The sequence below is a fragment of the Acomys minous genome (assembly GCF_964271855.1).
Source record: "Acomys minous genome assembly, chromosome: 2".
NCBI lineage: Eukaryota > Metazoa > Chordata > Mammalia > Rodentia > Muridae > Acomys > Acomys minous.
In genome coordinates, this window is record NC_140484.1 from 12,057,774 (window position 1) to 12,074,263 (window position 16,490).

At 39.2% G+C, this 16,490-nt stretch overlaps 1 protein-coding gene across 1 annotated transcript in view; it reads right to left on the reverse strand.

Annotated features, from left to right (window-relative positions):
- The window catches only part of SORCS3 (sortilin related VPS10 domain containing receptor 3), a 613,431-nt gene that overhangs the window by 12,001 nt on the left and 584,940 nt on the right, over positions 1-16,490 (reverse strand). The window contains exons 21-22 of the mRNA XM_084772036.1: positions 3,157-3,280; positions 1,494-1,606 (exon numbers count right to left, since the gene is read on the reverse strand). Coding sequence (XP_084628162.1) covers positions 1,494-1,606; positions 3,157-3,280 — 237 coding nt within the window. The remainder of the gene's footprint in view (positions 1-1,493; positions 1,607-3,156; positions 3,281-16,490) is intronic.

Consider the following 16,490-nt stretch of genomic DNA (forward strand, 5'->3'; position numbering starts at 1 on the left):
CTTCTCCATATCTTCCCCTGTGCTTCTCCCACTTCCTCTTTGAGATATATTAACAATTTCGATGACCTGCTTCCTCTTTCCTCCCAATCAAGACTCAAGATCTCCAAAGCATTGGCTGTGGCATCTCTCCCTGCAGCCTGAACCTCGCTTGACCTTCAGATCCCCAACTGTTCATGCTGATGTGGTCATTCCTCCTGTCCTTCAAACTCACACCGAAACATCAAAAGCCACTACTGATCCCCAGGTACACTTTTCCCTACATAGTCCCTAAGTGGCTAATGGCAAGAATACTTCTGATCTACTGTTTGAACTACAAAGCTTTTCTTTCCCTCTCGCTAATAGGTCCTAGTATTTGTATTGCTCATTGTCCTAATGAGTCCTTGATTCCATTCTCTTTGTGATTTTATTGTTCCTGGTCTTCAAAACCTTTGTATTTGTTCTGAAATCATCTCCACATGCTGCCTTTCCTACCCCCAGCAGCCTTTACTTTGCATCACGACCACAATAAGTACCTGGAAATATACCTATTGAGACCATTTTCTTACTTAAAGAAAACCCCCATACCCTTCACATCCTCTGATGCCTACAACTTAGCTCTTCAGACTCTGATTTAGTCACTCTGGTCCATCACTGTCCACTTTGTTTTCCTCTCAGGTGTAGGTTGACCACATCAAACTTTATGTCATTTCTGCAACATACAGAGCTCTTCCAGCAGGAACTGGCTCTACATGGACTGTTCATTCTACCTTAAAGGTACCATCTCTTCCCTGTTAACTGACAGATATCCTTTAAAACACAGTCCAAATATTCCCTCCAGAACTATTACAATAGTTCAGGAAGTATCTATTGAATTGCATTTCTGTGTCAACATTGCAATCCCCAGGACAAGAGAGTCGCACATTTCTCAGTGCCTTTTGAAGATGCTGGCTATGCCTCGATCATAGGACTAATTGCATACTAGACTTACTTCTCCATTTATATTGGTGGTTTTACTCACCACTCTATTTTACTATGCAGTTCTGAGAATGGAATAAATCTCTTTTATTTTCACCAAAGAAAATATGACCTTGGCTTAAATATATAGCTGTATTTCCCTGGTGGGTTTCTGTTTCCTAGACCTCTAGTATCATATGAGGTCATGGTAGACTAGTGAACTTAAATATGTATTTAAGAAGGCACTAATCATATTCAAAGGGTAGAAACACACACAAAATTAGAGTAGATTCATCAAGTAGTTTTTCCATATTCCCAAATATTTCTGAGACCCGGTCTTGACAAATGCTAAGTCAGTTTTTCATATTCAAACATAGGACTAGCCTCTCTTCCTTTCTTAGTTTTCCTCTCTCTCTTGTTTCCCCTATTCATCCTTTCTTCCTCTATATAGAGAAACAATATCCTTATCTGTCTGAAGAACAGCAGCCTCAAATCTTGGCACTGCCACCTATTTCCCTTCTTTGCCCAAAGATAAGCAATCAGAGACGGAGCCAACTTACTTTAACCAGAGCTCGCTTGATGACATTGCCAATGTCGTGTCTCCATTCAGGGATATCAGGGTTGTGGTAATCCAGGTTCGGAGAGAACGATAAGAGCTGTGACTGGAAGTATTCTGCAAAGAGACAGAATGTGCTGGTGAAGCTGGTGGAGCGGGTGAGGGAGGATGTGAGAGCCCATAGGCCCATAGCAATCTCTTCTCTTCCACGGGAGTCAGTCACCTTTCCTTATGGTCAGTCTCTCTTACGCTTCTGAAAAGAAGGAAAATTTCCCACCAAAAGCAGGTTTGTGCTCTTCCTTGTGTTGCTAATTCCTGTAAAGAATATTGGATGGAATGGAAGAGAAGCCCGAAAGGAAATCTGAACTCTTTTCTGTGGATATCTCAAAGCCAAGCCAAAGCATAGCAATCAGGACTTTGCACCTCCCTGCCCTTCAGTTCTATTGTTGGTGATGCTGTAAAAAACCTCACTGGAGAGGAAAAGGGGCTAAAAACCTTGCCTCCAGGGGTAGCCATTAATGCTTGATTTCTTGACCTGGTTAATGAGCCCACAGGTTTATCCACTTGGTGTTAATTCATGAAAATCAGCATTTCTAACGTGCACCACTTTTCAGTGGAACATCTCAACTCCAATAAAAATATTTACGTCAGGTCCTAATGAGGGGGTCCAGCAGCCAGTTGGTAAGAGTACTATGTAAAGCCTCACTGGGACAATGCCGAAGAAATATACCTCGGTCAGAAGCTCCCATGCATTTGTATAACTTTGTAGACAACCACAATGATAGCAGCTGCTGGGAGCTTATGGGAGGTCTGGAGGGATGAAAGCATAGGGCTATCAATTTCATTTAAAATAAATGTAGTAATTAAGAACTATTTTTCATGGTTCAGAGTGTGGTGGCAAACTTTCTCTGCCTTCATTTAAGCTTATATTTATTTTTATTGCTGTACATTCATAGTGCATGGTATTAGGTTTCATAAAAGCATTTTCATAGATGGGCATATATATCCACCCAATATCCCTCTGTACAATCCCTCCCTTCTACCCCATGACTTTTACTATAGTTTTTGTCTCCTAGGCAGTTTTACTTCAACTTTCATGGCTTATATCATATGTATTTAGCTACACAAGCTTATGATTTTAGCCTCATTATAAAGCCTTTATAGACAACGAGGCTGCAATTTCCAATAATAAAAAAAAAATTAGAACCACATTTGCTCTGTATAGGTCATTTCGTTATGTAAGATATGAGCTCTATAGTTTGGGGAGCATTACTTTGCCGGCTTTGTAGATCACTTGTACCATTTCACGGAGAACATGCTGCACGCGTTGTAGACACTTTAGCAGACCGTCAGATCTAACTCTTTCTACAGTTCTCCTTTAGCTTTCCATTAACTGTCATAAATGTCTTTGTCTGACAAGTACCCCAAACATACTTTAATCTAGGTGGAAGACAAGATGCATACCTCCACAAAGGACAACAGATGTCTACCTGTGATTGGCTTATTTTTAAATCTAACTTCTCCATCCAATGAAGTCTACATGTGTGGATGCCAGTCAGTTCCCTATAGCCTGGTGAATTCCGAAGCAGGTTATGGTTGGCACAAGGATAGGAAGAGGGAACTGCATGAGTAGACAAGAACATCCCATGACCACTTTCAGAGCTTACCATGTACTGCAATCTCTTTTGTGTCTTGGATGAGGGCATTCCCAGCAGCTACCTGGACAGTGATGGTGTTGGTTCCCTCTGCAAGGAATGTGAAAGAGATGCTGCTGTCCAAGGTGATGAGGGGCTGCAAGAAAGAGAACAGGAACACCCCTTCAGTTTTCTGTGGGGTACCAGATTTCTTTTCATTCCTGTAAATCTCAGAATGCCATGTTTATGCATAGCATGACAGTTCCCAAGGGCTCTTTACTTAAAAATAAGAAAAAAAAACCCAAAATTTTTATTTAATTCCCCCCAAACTGTGGTTATTTCTCCAGATGCTAGGAAGAATATTAACCAACTTAAAATTAATAAAATTTTAACCCTGAAAACTTGGTGACAGTTTTGAATTGTCATATCACTTTGTGCTTTCTTCTAGGCAAAATAAAACCAGCTTCTAATGCTTGTATCTGATGGCTCTTGAAACAAGGAATCACTTCCTTTCATTATCCAGGGTCCCTTGTGTTCTATACCATACTCGATTGGGCTGCAAGGATTTTTCAAAGAAGTGACCTGTTACTTACTTCAGTATCACATAACTCAGATACAGCACCATTCTTACAACAGGAAACACACAGAAAACAAATACAGTGGCTTTACAATTGGTTTTTGTTGCTTGTATCTGTTTTCCCTTGCAAAGCATTTTTGGCCATTTTTATTAGTTTGAGAATATACAAACATGCATATATAATAGGTTGTTATTTGGTTTTCTTTTTTTTCTTCTTCTTCTTCTTCTTCCTGACTTAGCAAAATACATAAATTTATCAAGGATAAAAAAGAAATAAAATGTAAGTGGGTGTTTATAGGAGAGAAGGCAGATCCTGAGATGGAAGAGTCAGTACTTGGTGGTTTTCTTAAAGCCCCCTCTCATCTCATGCTGCCTGGGCTCTGGAAGGTAAGGTATAACCGCTGGAGGCCGAGCTAAGGTACATTAGGGAGATACAACTCAAGCACAGATGAGGCAACTCCCCCTGCCCCTGGGGGGCGGGGCATGTGCCAGCTCTCACAGGTACCCATGATGGGTTGGGTATGAGCACACAGAGAGATGCAAAGATGTGAAGGTGCAGATTTTAGACGTTCCTTCTATGAGACTGAAGTCCTTTTCTGCTCACCAGATTTGGCAGGGCTTCTAAAGAATTAATTTGATTTCTTCTGTTTCAAGTTCTATAGTACTCCTTGATGATGGTGCTAGTCGAGCAGAATTAGAGATACTTCCCCGAGCTTCTGATATCTTTTCTTTGATGTTTATTAAACAAAAAAGAAGGGGATAATATAAAGAAATACCATTTTCCCCAACTAAGGACAATCCCTAAGGTGTAATCATTATATATCATATTTACAGCTTTATAACGGCACACAGATGTACCTTTGGAGTTGAATAAAGAATAAGGTAGAAGTCGCTCTGCCATATATTTCATGATACCATGCCTGTTTAGAGTTTTTTTAAAAAATATTTTACTTGTTTTTATCTTATTTTATATATTTTGTTTCATATGGTTGCCTGCATGTACATCTATGCACAACATATATGTGTATAGTACCTGCAGGGGCCAAAAGAGGGCAACAAATCACCCAGAACTGAAGTGATGTGTACTATTTGATTGTGGTTTTCTGATGTTCTGTATCAGGCAAATCTAGCCTATGATGGGGATGAGTGTGGGATGGGATTGGCTGAGAACATAAAAGGAGGCTTGTAGAAGGGTGGTAATATGGTGTCACCACAGCTAGGCTACCCAAGGGAATGACTTTGCAGGCTGTAAATACACACTGCTGATGAGTGTATTCCAGCACTGATAAATTCTATACCATCCAACAAGGAAAACTATCAAGAAACTGAACTACTGTCAATGATTTAGTCAAGCTTAATGATTTAGGACAAAGCACGTAAGTTTTAATTTACTTTAAATTTGTAGAAGTCAAGATTAATGAATGGACAGAGTTGAAGAGATAGACTTGGGCCATTTCTATAATAAACATTATTAGCACACTAAGCATGGTGGATATATGGATGTTCCTTATAAAATTCTGGCCATTTTACTGTATATTTGAATTTTTGTCATAAAATACTAGGTGAAAATTTCTCAGAAGGAATAATAAAAATGCTTTTATTTTTCAAGACTATGAAGTATTCCCTCAGGTGGTAACTATCTTAAACTGTCCTTCTGTCCAGTTGGCTGTCCCTCGGAGGCTCTTCTACTACTCACCAGCAAGACCTTTCTTCCTCTGTTCCTTATTTTCTCTTCAGGAAACCTTCACTATTGCCTTGTTGTCTTCCTTAGTCTTAAGTGGGACTTGTAGCCCTCTCCCCCGCCCAGGAGATTATTCTTATCCCAAGACTTAGCTGGTAATGGCATAGTTTTAAATGAATAGCATCATCTCCTCTGAGAGCAGCTTATTTCCTCCTGTTCTAACAAGTCTTATCTCATCTTTATCTGGCTGCTTCCCCAGGTTCCAAAGCCAAGAAAGGGTGCAGGGCTGAAGGACAAAGGGAACACACCATCAGAGGTGTGTGAATGAGAGCCATCGTGCCAGCCAGTCAGGGCACACAGCCACAGCAAACAAACTCTGATGGATGCTGATGCTGGGTCTCTGGGTGGCAGACCACAGACAGCCATCTATACTAGATAAATAGCAGAAGTTAATTCCGCTTTCCAAATGGCTTTTGTTTTTCATCAGCAGTTATGGCATCATGGCTGATTTCACCTTCCCCACAAAGCTGGAACAGTCAACAGGATCCTTGAGTTCTTCATTGGCCACCGATATAGAATGGCCAATGCTAAATTAAATCAAGTATTTTAAGGTTCATTTACTCAAATCTATTAGGCATGCAGACACATTTATTAAGCCAGACCTCTGTTAATCCCAGCAAATTGGCCATTCAGAGACCCACAAACCCAGCAGGCAGCCGATTGCCTTCTCAGCTCAGCTTTGTCCAAGCTGCAGGGCCAGCTTGCAGTGGGTGTCCCTTAGAATAATACTTCATGCGTTGCCTAGGCTTTGGGTTACACTCCTCACAGTGAAGAGCCCTTCACATGTGACAGGTCACAAATTACCCAGCTGAGTCTGGCAAGGAATAATAAAAGATCTGAGAAACTATTTAGTTATAAGATTTCCACTTGACTAACAGACTAGCAAGGGAGCTGCAGGGATATCTCTGGATACCGGCAACACCAGCAGGCTATGCAGCAAGTCAGGAGAAGGTTGCACATCATAAAATCTCCACAGTTTAAAATGTGCACCTTGATCAAGCCTACCACTGCCAAACTGAGCAAACAATATGATCATTATGCTTGCCTCTCTTAAAACCTTCAGTAGATTATATAGCAACACGTGAAAAGTGCTTATCACATGAAATGAAAAGGCAGAATATATAATTTTGGGCATAGCATCCTGAGAATTATGTTTTAAAAAACTTAAATACACATAATGGCAAGAAAGAAATAAAGCAAAATAGCATTTATAGCTGTGTTATAACTATGGATTGATGTGAAAATTCACAGTTAAAAAATAATGCAGCACAGTAGCACATATGCATGCACACACACAAACACAGAGGAGAGAGACAGAAAGACAAACAGACAGAGAGGCATCTGAAATATTTCTGTTGAGATATCACATATTCATGACAGTTTTGTCTATTTTTATCTTTTCTCATCTTACCTTATATATAAAATTTACGACTAAATAAAAAGCAAACATATATGACAGTTTAAGAAATCTATCTGACCCTCCACCTTTAAGTGCTTTTCTTTCAACATCTGCCCAAATATATTCTCCACCTTGACTGAGTCAATCCGTACCAGGCACATCCACTTGCAAGGATTAACCTTTACACCTTGATTTTCCTTTTCTCTGCCTCATCACTGTTGCTCCTTCAAGGCCAGATTAGGACCTATCCGAAAGGTGATCCTCTCTGTGGCTCACAGGCTTGCAGGGCTCAGTTTCTAGGATGCCCAGCTCGCCTAGTATGGATGTGCTCCCACTGCCTTCCCTTCTTATGCATTTCCGGGATGTTAAATTCATATTATCAAATAAAATACATTTCTTGATGGCAACGAATGGGATTTACCCTGCTTTGTATTCTTCACATCTATTAGAAAACATTGCTTCTTAAAAAGACATACGGAGGGGAATAAGGGGAAAATGGGAGGGAGGGAAGAATGGGAGGATACAAGGGACGGGATAACCATTGAGATGTAACAAGAATAAATTAATAATAAAAAAATGGAAAAAAAAAAGACATACGGAGGGCCCGATAAAATTTCATGCCCCCTGTTGATAGGTGGTAGGTTTGTAAGCCAACAGCTGGGTTTCAGGTATGATACTATTTTCTACTTATCTTTACATCATATTTCCACACCAATTACTCTATGTGTGTTCATCTTGCCTTTTCAAATGAAACAGAATTTCTTTAATGGCAGGGATAATGTTGCAAGTACCTTTTACCCCTGATTATTAACGGCATTCAGATAAGGACTGGCCATAGAGGTGGAGAGTGAGTGCATTTGTGTCAATATTTTCATGTAATTCAGCCACCTGAGACAACATTTCTACTTCACGTAGTACACACACACACACACACACACACACACACACACACACACACACACACTACCTTCCAAGTTTACCAGCCTAGGTGTTCCCTGTAAAATAAGATTTCGGTAAAAATAAGCTGTTCTGACAAGTAAACAAAATAATGAATTGAGAAAATAAGGCAAACACCAGGGATAAATAATTAAAATTAGAATTAGTTCATTTTTTAAAATAAGGAGTTTGCCAAGCAAAGTGAACCAAACAGCTCTGAAGGTGATCACAGTCACCAACACACCCAAAGATACTCCTTCCTTTGTCAGCCAAATGTGGTGACCATTTGGTAAACTATGGTATCCTGTGGTCCCCTTTCCTCATTAGTGTCTTTCTAGCATGGTGATAACAAAAGGCATGGAAAATGTGTCTCTTTCAGATGCAGGAAATCACTGACTTGTAGACTGTTCTCTGACCTGTAGAACCATGTCAGACTTTATCCCTGATGGAAATGTCACCCATGTATAGCAGTGGCTGATGTTCCCAAATGCTGACCCCATTGGCGATCATGATGGGAATTTCTTAACCAAAGAAATACTTCTAGTAATCAGCTAAAAAACTAAAGCTAAATTGTCAATGTGCACTTAAAACTTCCATAATATTTCATAACATCTACATGTGTGAGAGATTTCACTGCATAACTCCAAGATGTTCACTGTTAAATATTAGTTTCCTGGCTTCAGACAAAGACTCAATAATTCAACCTAACATATAATTATCAGGGAAATAAAAAACTAGAATCTTCAATCTCCTTTTCCATTCATTTCTTACTTTAAATCAAATACATATAGGCCATTATTAGGTACTTCATATTTCAGAATCAGCACTCAGAAGAAAAAAGTCACTGGAAAGACATATTGCATTTGCATCTTTAGTTTGCTGTTGGCTGCCAAGAAAATCTCTATGTTGAGACCCATCCAAGAATTGGCCTCATTACACACAGTGGCTTCTCAGTAAAGATGATAAAGCAAATGTACATTAACAGAAAATAATTCCCTAAATGGAAGCCAAACTTTCACATTCTCGGGGGAAAAATAAACTCTTCCCCCAATGATTTTCTCATCCCTCTTTTTTGCCTTCATGTCATTTTTTTAAAAGACAAATGACACTAAGGGGCTAAGCATTCCCAGGACACAGCATTCTTTTTTAAATAAATATATCATATTAGTATTTATTAATAATGTCCACTTTGTGAGGTGTGGTCCATTTTTTTTTACTTCTTTTTAAAAATTATTTATTTGTTTACTTTACATCCAGATGGTAACCCCTTCCCTTGTTGCCTCCTGGTTACCCTCCCAAGTCCTCAGAAAGGGGGAGCCCTCCTCCCCTGTCATCTGACCCCAGCCTATCAAGTCTCATCTGGACTGCCAGCATCCTCTTCCTCTGTGGTCTGGCAAGGTTGCCCTGCCAAGGGGAAGTGATCAATGATTAGGCATCAGAGTCCATGTCAGAAGTAGCCCCTACTCCCCGTATTATGAGATCCACAAGAAGACTGTGCTGCCTATCGACTACATCTGAGCAGAAGTTCTAGGTCCTCACCATGCACGGTCCTTGGTTGGCGCATCAGCCTCTGTAGAACCCTCTCCTTTCCCCACCTAGATTTGTTGGTTTCATTGGTCTCCTTGTGGGGCTCTGTCCCCTCCAGATCCTTTTAACCCCCAACTCTTCCATAAGGTTCACTGAGCTTCACCTGAAAGTTTGGTTGTGAGTCTCAGCATCTGCTTTAATCCCCCGCCCCCCGCCCCACTGATCATTCTTGTGCTCAGTGATGACATGTGCTGCATTGATTTAGTGGTCCTGATGCTGAGGTCTGTTCCTGTAACTAATCAAGTGTTTCAAACTGGGATTCTGGTTGTATGCTGTAAGCAACTTTTCCACTGTACCAAAATCAGACCTAACTATCAGTTACCCTAGTTTAAAAAAATGCAGAAATATAAACACACTAATCACCTATACTAAAAAGTTAAATTAAAGCCACTAGACAGAAACAATACAAACTGAAGGTCCTTTGAATCCATGAATCATTTTCTGTCTTTCGCCAACTCATCCAATAGAACAATTTCAATGGTGTACTACAATGCTACAGTTGATTACCATATTAGTTGGTTATATTTAAATATGCATTATCTAATGAAATAAAATTATAAATAAATAAATAAATAAATATGCATTATCTCACTTTATATAATAGGCAAGATGAGAAAGAATGAATAACATCTTAGGAAAATAACATGACCAAGCTCAAATATTCAAGATTATCTAAGACACAACCATTCTAGCAACCTAACTCATGATTCTAAAGCCCATGTGCATGTACCCTCCAGTGCACCATGCTGTCATCCTAGACAAGATCAGGAGTGCGGCCCCTCCCTGCCTTACTGTTCAGGAGTGAGGGTAGAGGTAGACGCCACACCCTTATTCCTAACTTATAGCTGAAGAGTTATTTATATTCCCTCTCTTGGTATCAGCTCTTGCAAATTTTCATATGATTTTTAAATTAATGCTTTTGCCAAGATAAGCCACACTAACAGCATAATGGATTTTCAAGGAAAACAAAAGCAAGAGAGTTAAAACCTCAGGGAGGAAACCAGTGAGTCACAGGGGCCTTCATGGCTTTGTAAATTTTACAGCTAGGAGCTGACCAGGTTCTCCCATAAATACTGGAGAAATGTGTCTTTGTGCTTCTTTCAGTGAGAGGGGCTAAGGGATCATTCCTAAGCACATCTGTGCGCTGTGGCTTTTCTTTTCCTGGAAGAAACTATTAAATCAGATCCTAACTTGCAAGCTTCTCACTTAATCTAACAGTCATAGGAAAAAGAGATATGATCTCAATGCCAACCCAACCTAGTCACCATGTGCGTGGTGTGTGTGTGTGTGTGTGTGTGTGTGTGTGTGTGTGTGTGTGTGTGTGTCCTGTGAAACACCTGGGAAGTACACAGTAAATGATTGTAGGAGCCCCGAAATAATGAGGGATGAAGACAGGGTAACTCTCCTCCTACACATCAGCACAATCATACTACACACAGTGATTCTTACACAGGACCTCACCTCCAAGTACAACAAAATATCTGCCGACACAGAAGTGCAATACGAATGCGAAGACTGAACTGTTAGGAAATAAACTAATGCTAATGACAGCACAATGCAAGTCAAAGCTGCCTTTTGGTAGACTTAATAGTAAGAGGGCACCCGTGAGGAAAGAATATCTAAAATGGAGACCAAGCCAACTGAAATGTCCAAGATGAAAGGTAAAGAGTGCAAGGAGTAGGAAAGAAAAAGAGAAAACAAAATAATACAAAACAAAGTCAAGAATGTGGCTCAATTACAAAAGGTAATATATTCAATATAGTCGTGAGTGTGTGTGTGTGTGTGTGTGTGTGTGTGTGTGTGTGTGTGTGTGAGAGAGAGAGAGAGAGAGAGAGAGAGAGAGAGAGAGAGAGAGCACGAGAGAGATGATACCAGAAAAGGAAAGAGTAAAGCTTAGGAGGAATTCTAGGAAGAAATAAACGGTGAAAATCTCACCAAATCATCATCAGGAAAACTACAATTATTCAAAGGTCAGTAGACTCTAAATAGAATAAACGGTAAAGACACTGCGCTCAGGCATGTAAGTCTCACATTAAAGAAATCAAAGAAATATTTCAAATCTTAAAAGAAGACAGATACAAAGGAGAAAAATACAAAGAAAAATACACCTGATATAAACAATAAAAATGGTAAGAAATAAAGCCAAAACATATAAAAATTCTATTCAGGCATTTAAAAAAAAGATATTGTGATATAGTTAATATATTTAGAAAAAAATTTATCAAACATTCCTGAGAGAAAAGTTTGTACTTCTAACTTTGTACCCTGGATAACTATTCTATAGAAGGGAAGGAGAAAGAGAATTTTTCTCAAATCCAAGTCAAGGGACCTTTGCATCAGTAAATGAACTCTGCATGAATTGCTATGAGTTATTTCAAAAGATGGAAAACGACGTTATTTAGACTCTGAAAAACAGACAAACCATTCACAAAAACAAAGATATTTTGTTTTTCTTTTTAATTATCAAACATAACTATGAATGGTGTCTTCAAAATAACAACAATAGCAATGCATTTGAACACATGTACTTAGATTCCACGAATGATGATGGTGATAAGAGAGGTGGGTGAGAGGAATTATGATTGCATTATTATTATTATTATTATTATTATTATTATTATTATTATTAATTAAGTAGTCACGTGACTCATGGAACTGCACAGTGTTATTTCAAATGGTCTTGGGATAGCTGTCAATACATATTCTAATGCTAATGATACCACTATATAAAGCCCTCACAAAGAACATGTGATATGCTAGAAAAGAGGGAAAATCAACAAAGGCGTGGTTGAACTCAAGAACCCAATCACCTGTATATTATTGTATATATAGATTACCAAATTACAGAAGAATATCTGTTATGTTCAATCCCACATAGAATATTTGCCAAGGAAACAGCTATTCTGAGAGATCATATTATAGATGGTTGTGAGCCACTGTGTGGTTATTGGGAATTGATCTTAGGACCTTTGGAGGAAAAGCTAGTGCTCTTAACCTCTGAGCCATCTCTCCAGTCCCTTAAATAGAGGGAGGGGAGGGCAAGGGAGGGGGACATGAAGGTGGGAGTGAGAAGATAGGAAGGAGGGACTGGGATTAGGCTGTAAAGTGACTAAATAAATGTATAAATGGGAAAAAGGAATATTCTGGACCATAAGACAAACTTAAACTGGAATGACTGGATATCATGTCACCCTCCTCTTAGGCCATGATATAATCAAGTTATAAATTAATAACATAAAGATAACTAAAACACCGGGCATCAAGCAATATACTTCTGAAAGCAATGGCAGACAAAGAGAAATCTGAAAACAACTAGCTCTAAATTAAACAACAACAACAACAAAAATGAAACCATGACCTACCACAATGTGTAGGGTTCACGCAAAGCAGTGCCTGGGAGAACTCTCATGGCAATGAATGTGCAGACCACAAAGGAAGCCCTAAAACCAGCTGTCTACTCTTCTCTCTCGGGAAATGACAGAGGTAAGAATAATTTGAAGCCAGTGTAGCCAGAGAAAAGAAATAAGATGATCAGAAAAGAAGCAAAGGAACAGAAAGCAGGGAGTCAGTAAGGAAAAATCAATGAAATTGAAAGCAGGCTCTTAGAGAAAACCAGGTTAAGAAAATCAGAAAGCATCCTCAAATTCCAGATGTTCCAGATGAGTAAGAAGAAACCACTACAGATGTTAGGAGTAGCAAAAGAACAATAAACTGACCCCAAAAAACATTTTGTATCTCTGCAAACTTGACAAGGAAAGGCAACCATATTTGAAGGACAACACAAGCAGATACTTAAAATCCGAATAGTCCTGTACCTTTAAAGAAACTGAAGCACTGAAAGCCTTGGAAAACAGAAAACACAAAGTCCTGAAGGTTTTACTGTTTGGTTTACATCCCTGGGAGACCTTCTCTTTTCTAAAGGAAAACAGAGTAGAAGTGGATCTGGAGGAAGTGTGTGTGTATGTGTGTGTGTGTGTGTGTGTGTGTGTGTGTGTGTGTGTGTGTATAACATGGAAGAGTGGAAGGAGAGGAAACTGTGGTGGAATGTATTGTGTAAGAGAACAATAAATTTAAAAACCCAGATTTTTCTAAATAAAAAAGAAAATATATAGACAGGGGGAGGAAGTCCCCCTCAGTCACAGTCATGGGGGAGGGAAGTGAGGGGAAAATGGGAGGGAGGGAGGAATGGGAGGATACAAGGGAGGGGATAACCATTAAGATGTAATATGGATAAATTAATAAAATAAAATTTTTTTAAAAACTTTGAAATTTCTTAGTTCACTACAGCCAGAGTGATATATTTCAGAGTAAATATACATAAGTTAGTCACCCTATTAGATACCAGTAATGCAGAGGTTAAATCTTAACTTAAAACAATGCCATTTGCCTCAGAAATACAGAAAGTAAAATATCAGACTTAGCTATGAATATGATAAAACATTTATGTGACTATGAGTTTCTGCCAAAGACATCAAAGGCTAGGTAAATGAACAGAGGGATATTCTATGTCCATGGACAGGAAGACTCAAGACTGTCAAACATTTGGATCTTACCAAGTTGACATATTCAGGCATTACATGACTAATAACATATTCTGACAAGTTACTTTTTAGATCTTAACAAACTCATTCAAGTTTATATAGAGAAGCAAAATACACATGCAAGATAATATACTATTAATGCAAATGAAACTATACTCAGCTGCAGCCTTACAACAAGCTGTTGAGAGAGAAGAAGGACAAAAGATCACTGAGAAGTAATAGTCAGATTTAGACATGGTCTTTGCCAAAAAAACAAGGAAAACAAGCAAAGAAAGAGCTGTCAAGAGGTCAAATTGGGGCGTTAAGAGAGCCGTGTGCTCAAGAAAAGGAACCCAGACACAGGCCTTACTCCTTTCCAAATGAACCAAAACGGATTGTAAGCCTACATGCAAAACACAAAACTTAAAAACCTCTAGAAGTCATGTAGATAAAATTCAGACGGCCTTGTGTATGGCAGTGGCACTGCAGATAAATATCAAAGTCACAAATTGTCTAATAATTGATAAGATGGACTTTGTTAAATTCCAGTGTCTGTGCTTTGAACGAGACATTGTCAAGACAAGGAAGAGAGAGATAGACTGGAGGAAACATCTGCAAACAGTGTCACAATTGTTATTTAAAATATATAAATGACTCTTAGGAAAAATAAACAGTGAAAAGTAGGCATAGGAAAAATAAACAGTGAAAAGTAGGCATTTGGATTTTAGAACAGGGCAAAATATCTTAATAAGCAACTCATCAAACACAATACAAAAGTGGCCAGTAAGCATATAGTGTATTTTCCACATAATATGTCATCTAGGAAATGCACATTCAAATGACATGCCACCGGTTTCCTGGTAGAATGAGCAAAGTCCAGAACATACCACTATCAAATGCTGGGGAGGATACGAAGTGAAGCTGTTCCTCATTGCTGGTGGGAATGCAAAGATGGAGTAGCTAGACGCCTTAGTGATTAAGGGCACTTCCTGACCTTCCAGAGGACCCAGTTTCAATTCCCAGAACTTACATATCAACTCATATCCATCTGTAACTCCACTTCCAGGGAAATTTGATGCCCTTTTCTGATTTCCATGCTTGCTAGGCACTCAGATAGTACACGTAGACATATCCAGGCATTCACTTTTACACATAAATTTTTTAAAAATATGTTTTCCCTTATTTGTACATTCACTTTACATCCTTGACATAGCCTCATCCCTCCTCTCTTTCAAGCCCCATCCCTCACCCCTCCCCTATTCTTAAGAAAAGGAGAAATCTTCTTCCAATCCACCCCAGCTTATCAAGTCACATCGGGACTGAGCATGTCCTATTCCACTGTGGCCTAGTAAGGCAGTCCCAACGGGGGAAAGTGATTTTTAAAAAGCAAAAAAACTGGGATCAAAGTCCATGTCAGAGACAGCCCCCCACGCCCATTACTAGAGAGCCCTCATAAAGTCTGAGCTACCTATAGTCTACATCTGTGTAGGTGGCCTAGACCAGTCCATGCAAAGTATTGTTAATACTGTAGGCGTTGAATCTCTCCCATGGGGCGGGTCTTTGGTTGGGCCTTCAGTTGGGCCAGGTATTGTTTGGACATTCCCTCAATCTCTGATCTATCTTTCTCCCTGCACATTTTGTATGCAGGGTAAACTCTGGGTCAAAGTTCCTGTGGGAGGGTTGGTGTTCCACTCCCTTTACTATGAGTCTTACCTAGTTAGAGAGAATCCTCCGCAGTCTCTGGCCCCGGCTACTAAAACTAGAACTCAACAACAACAGAAATAACAAAAAGTTTATACACATATGGAAACTGAAGAACTCCCTGCTCAATGACCACTGAGTCAGGGAAGAAATAAAGGAAGACTTCCTAAAATTCAATGAAAATGAAGGCACAACCGATCCAAATGTATGGGATACCGTGACAGCAGCGCTAAGGGAAAAGGTCATAGTACTAAGTGCCTTCATAAAGAAATTGGAGAAATCCTGTGCTAGTAACCTAACAGCTCACCTGAAAACTACAGGAAAAAAAGAATCAAACACATCTAAGAGCAGTAGATGGCAAGAAGTAAAAGTCAGAGCTGAAATCAATAAATTAGAAACAAAGAGAAAAATACAAAGAATCAACAGAACCAAGAAGTGGTTCTTTGAGGAAATGAACAAGATTGACAAACCCCTAGCCAAACTAACTAAACTGCAGAGAGACAGTACCCAATCAACAAAATCAGAAATGAAAAATGGAACATAACAAGAGACACCAAAGAATCATTAGGTGTTTAACTTCAAAAGCTAGTATTCCACAAAATTGGAAAATGTAAAGGAAGTGGATGATTTTCTTGATAGGTTCTACTTACCGAAGTTTAATCAAGATTAGGCAAACAATTAAATTAGGCAAACAAAATTAAATAGTCTTATATCCACTAAGGAAATAGAAGCAGTCATCAAAAGTCTCCCAATCCACACCCCCCAAAAAAGCCCAGGGACAGATGGTGTCAACATAGAATTCTACCAGACCTTCAAAGAAGAGCAAATACCAATACTCCTCAAATTATCAATGTATTCCACAAAGTAGAAACAGAAGGAACATTGCCAAACTCATTCTATGAGACC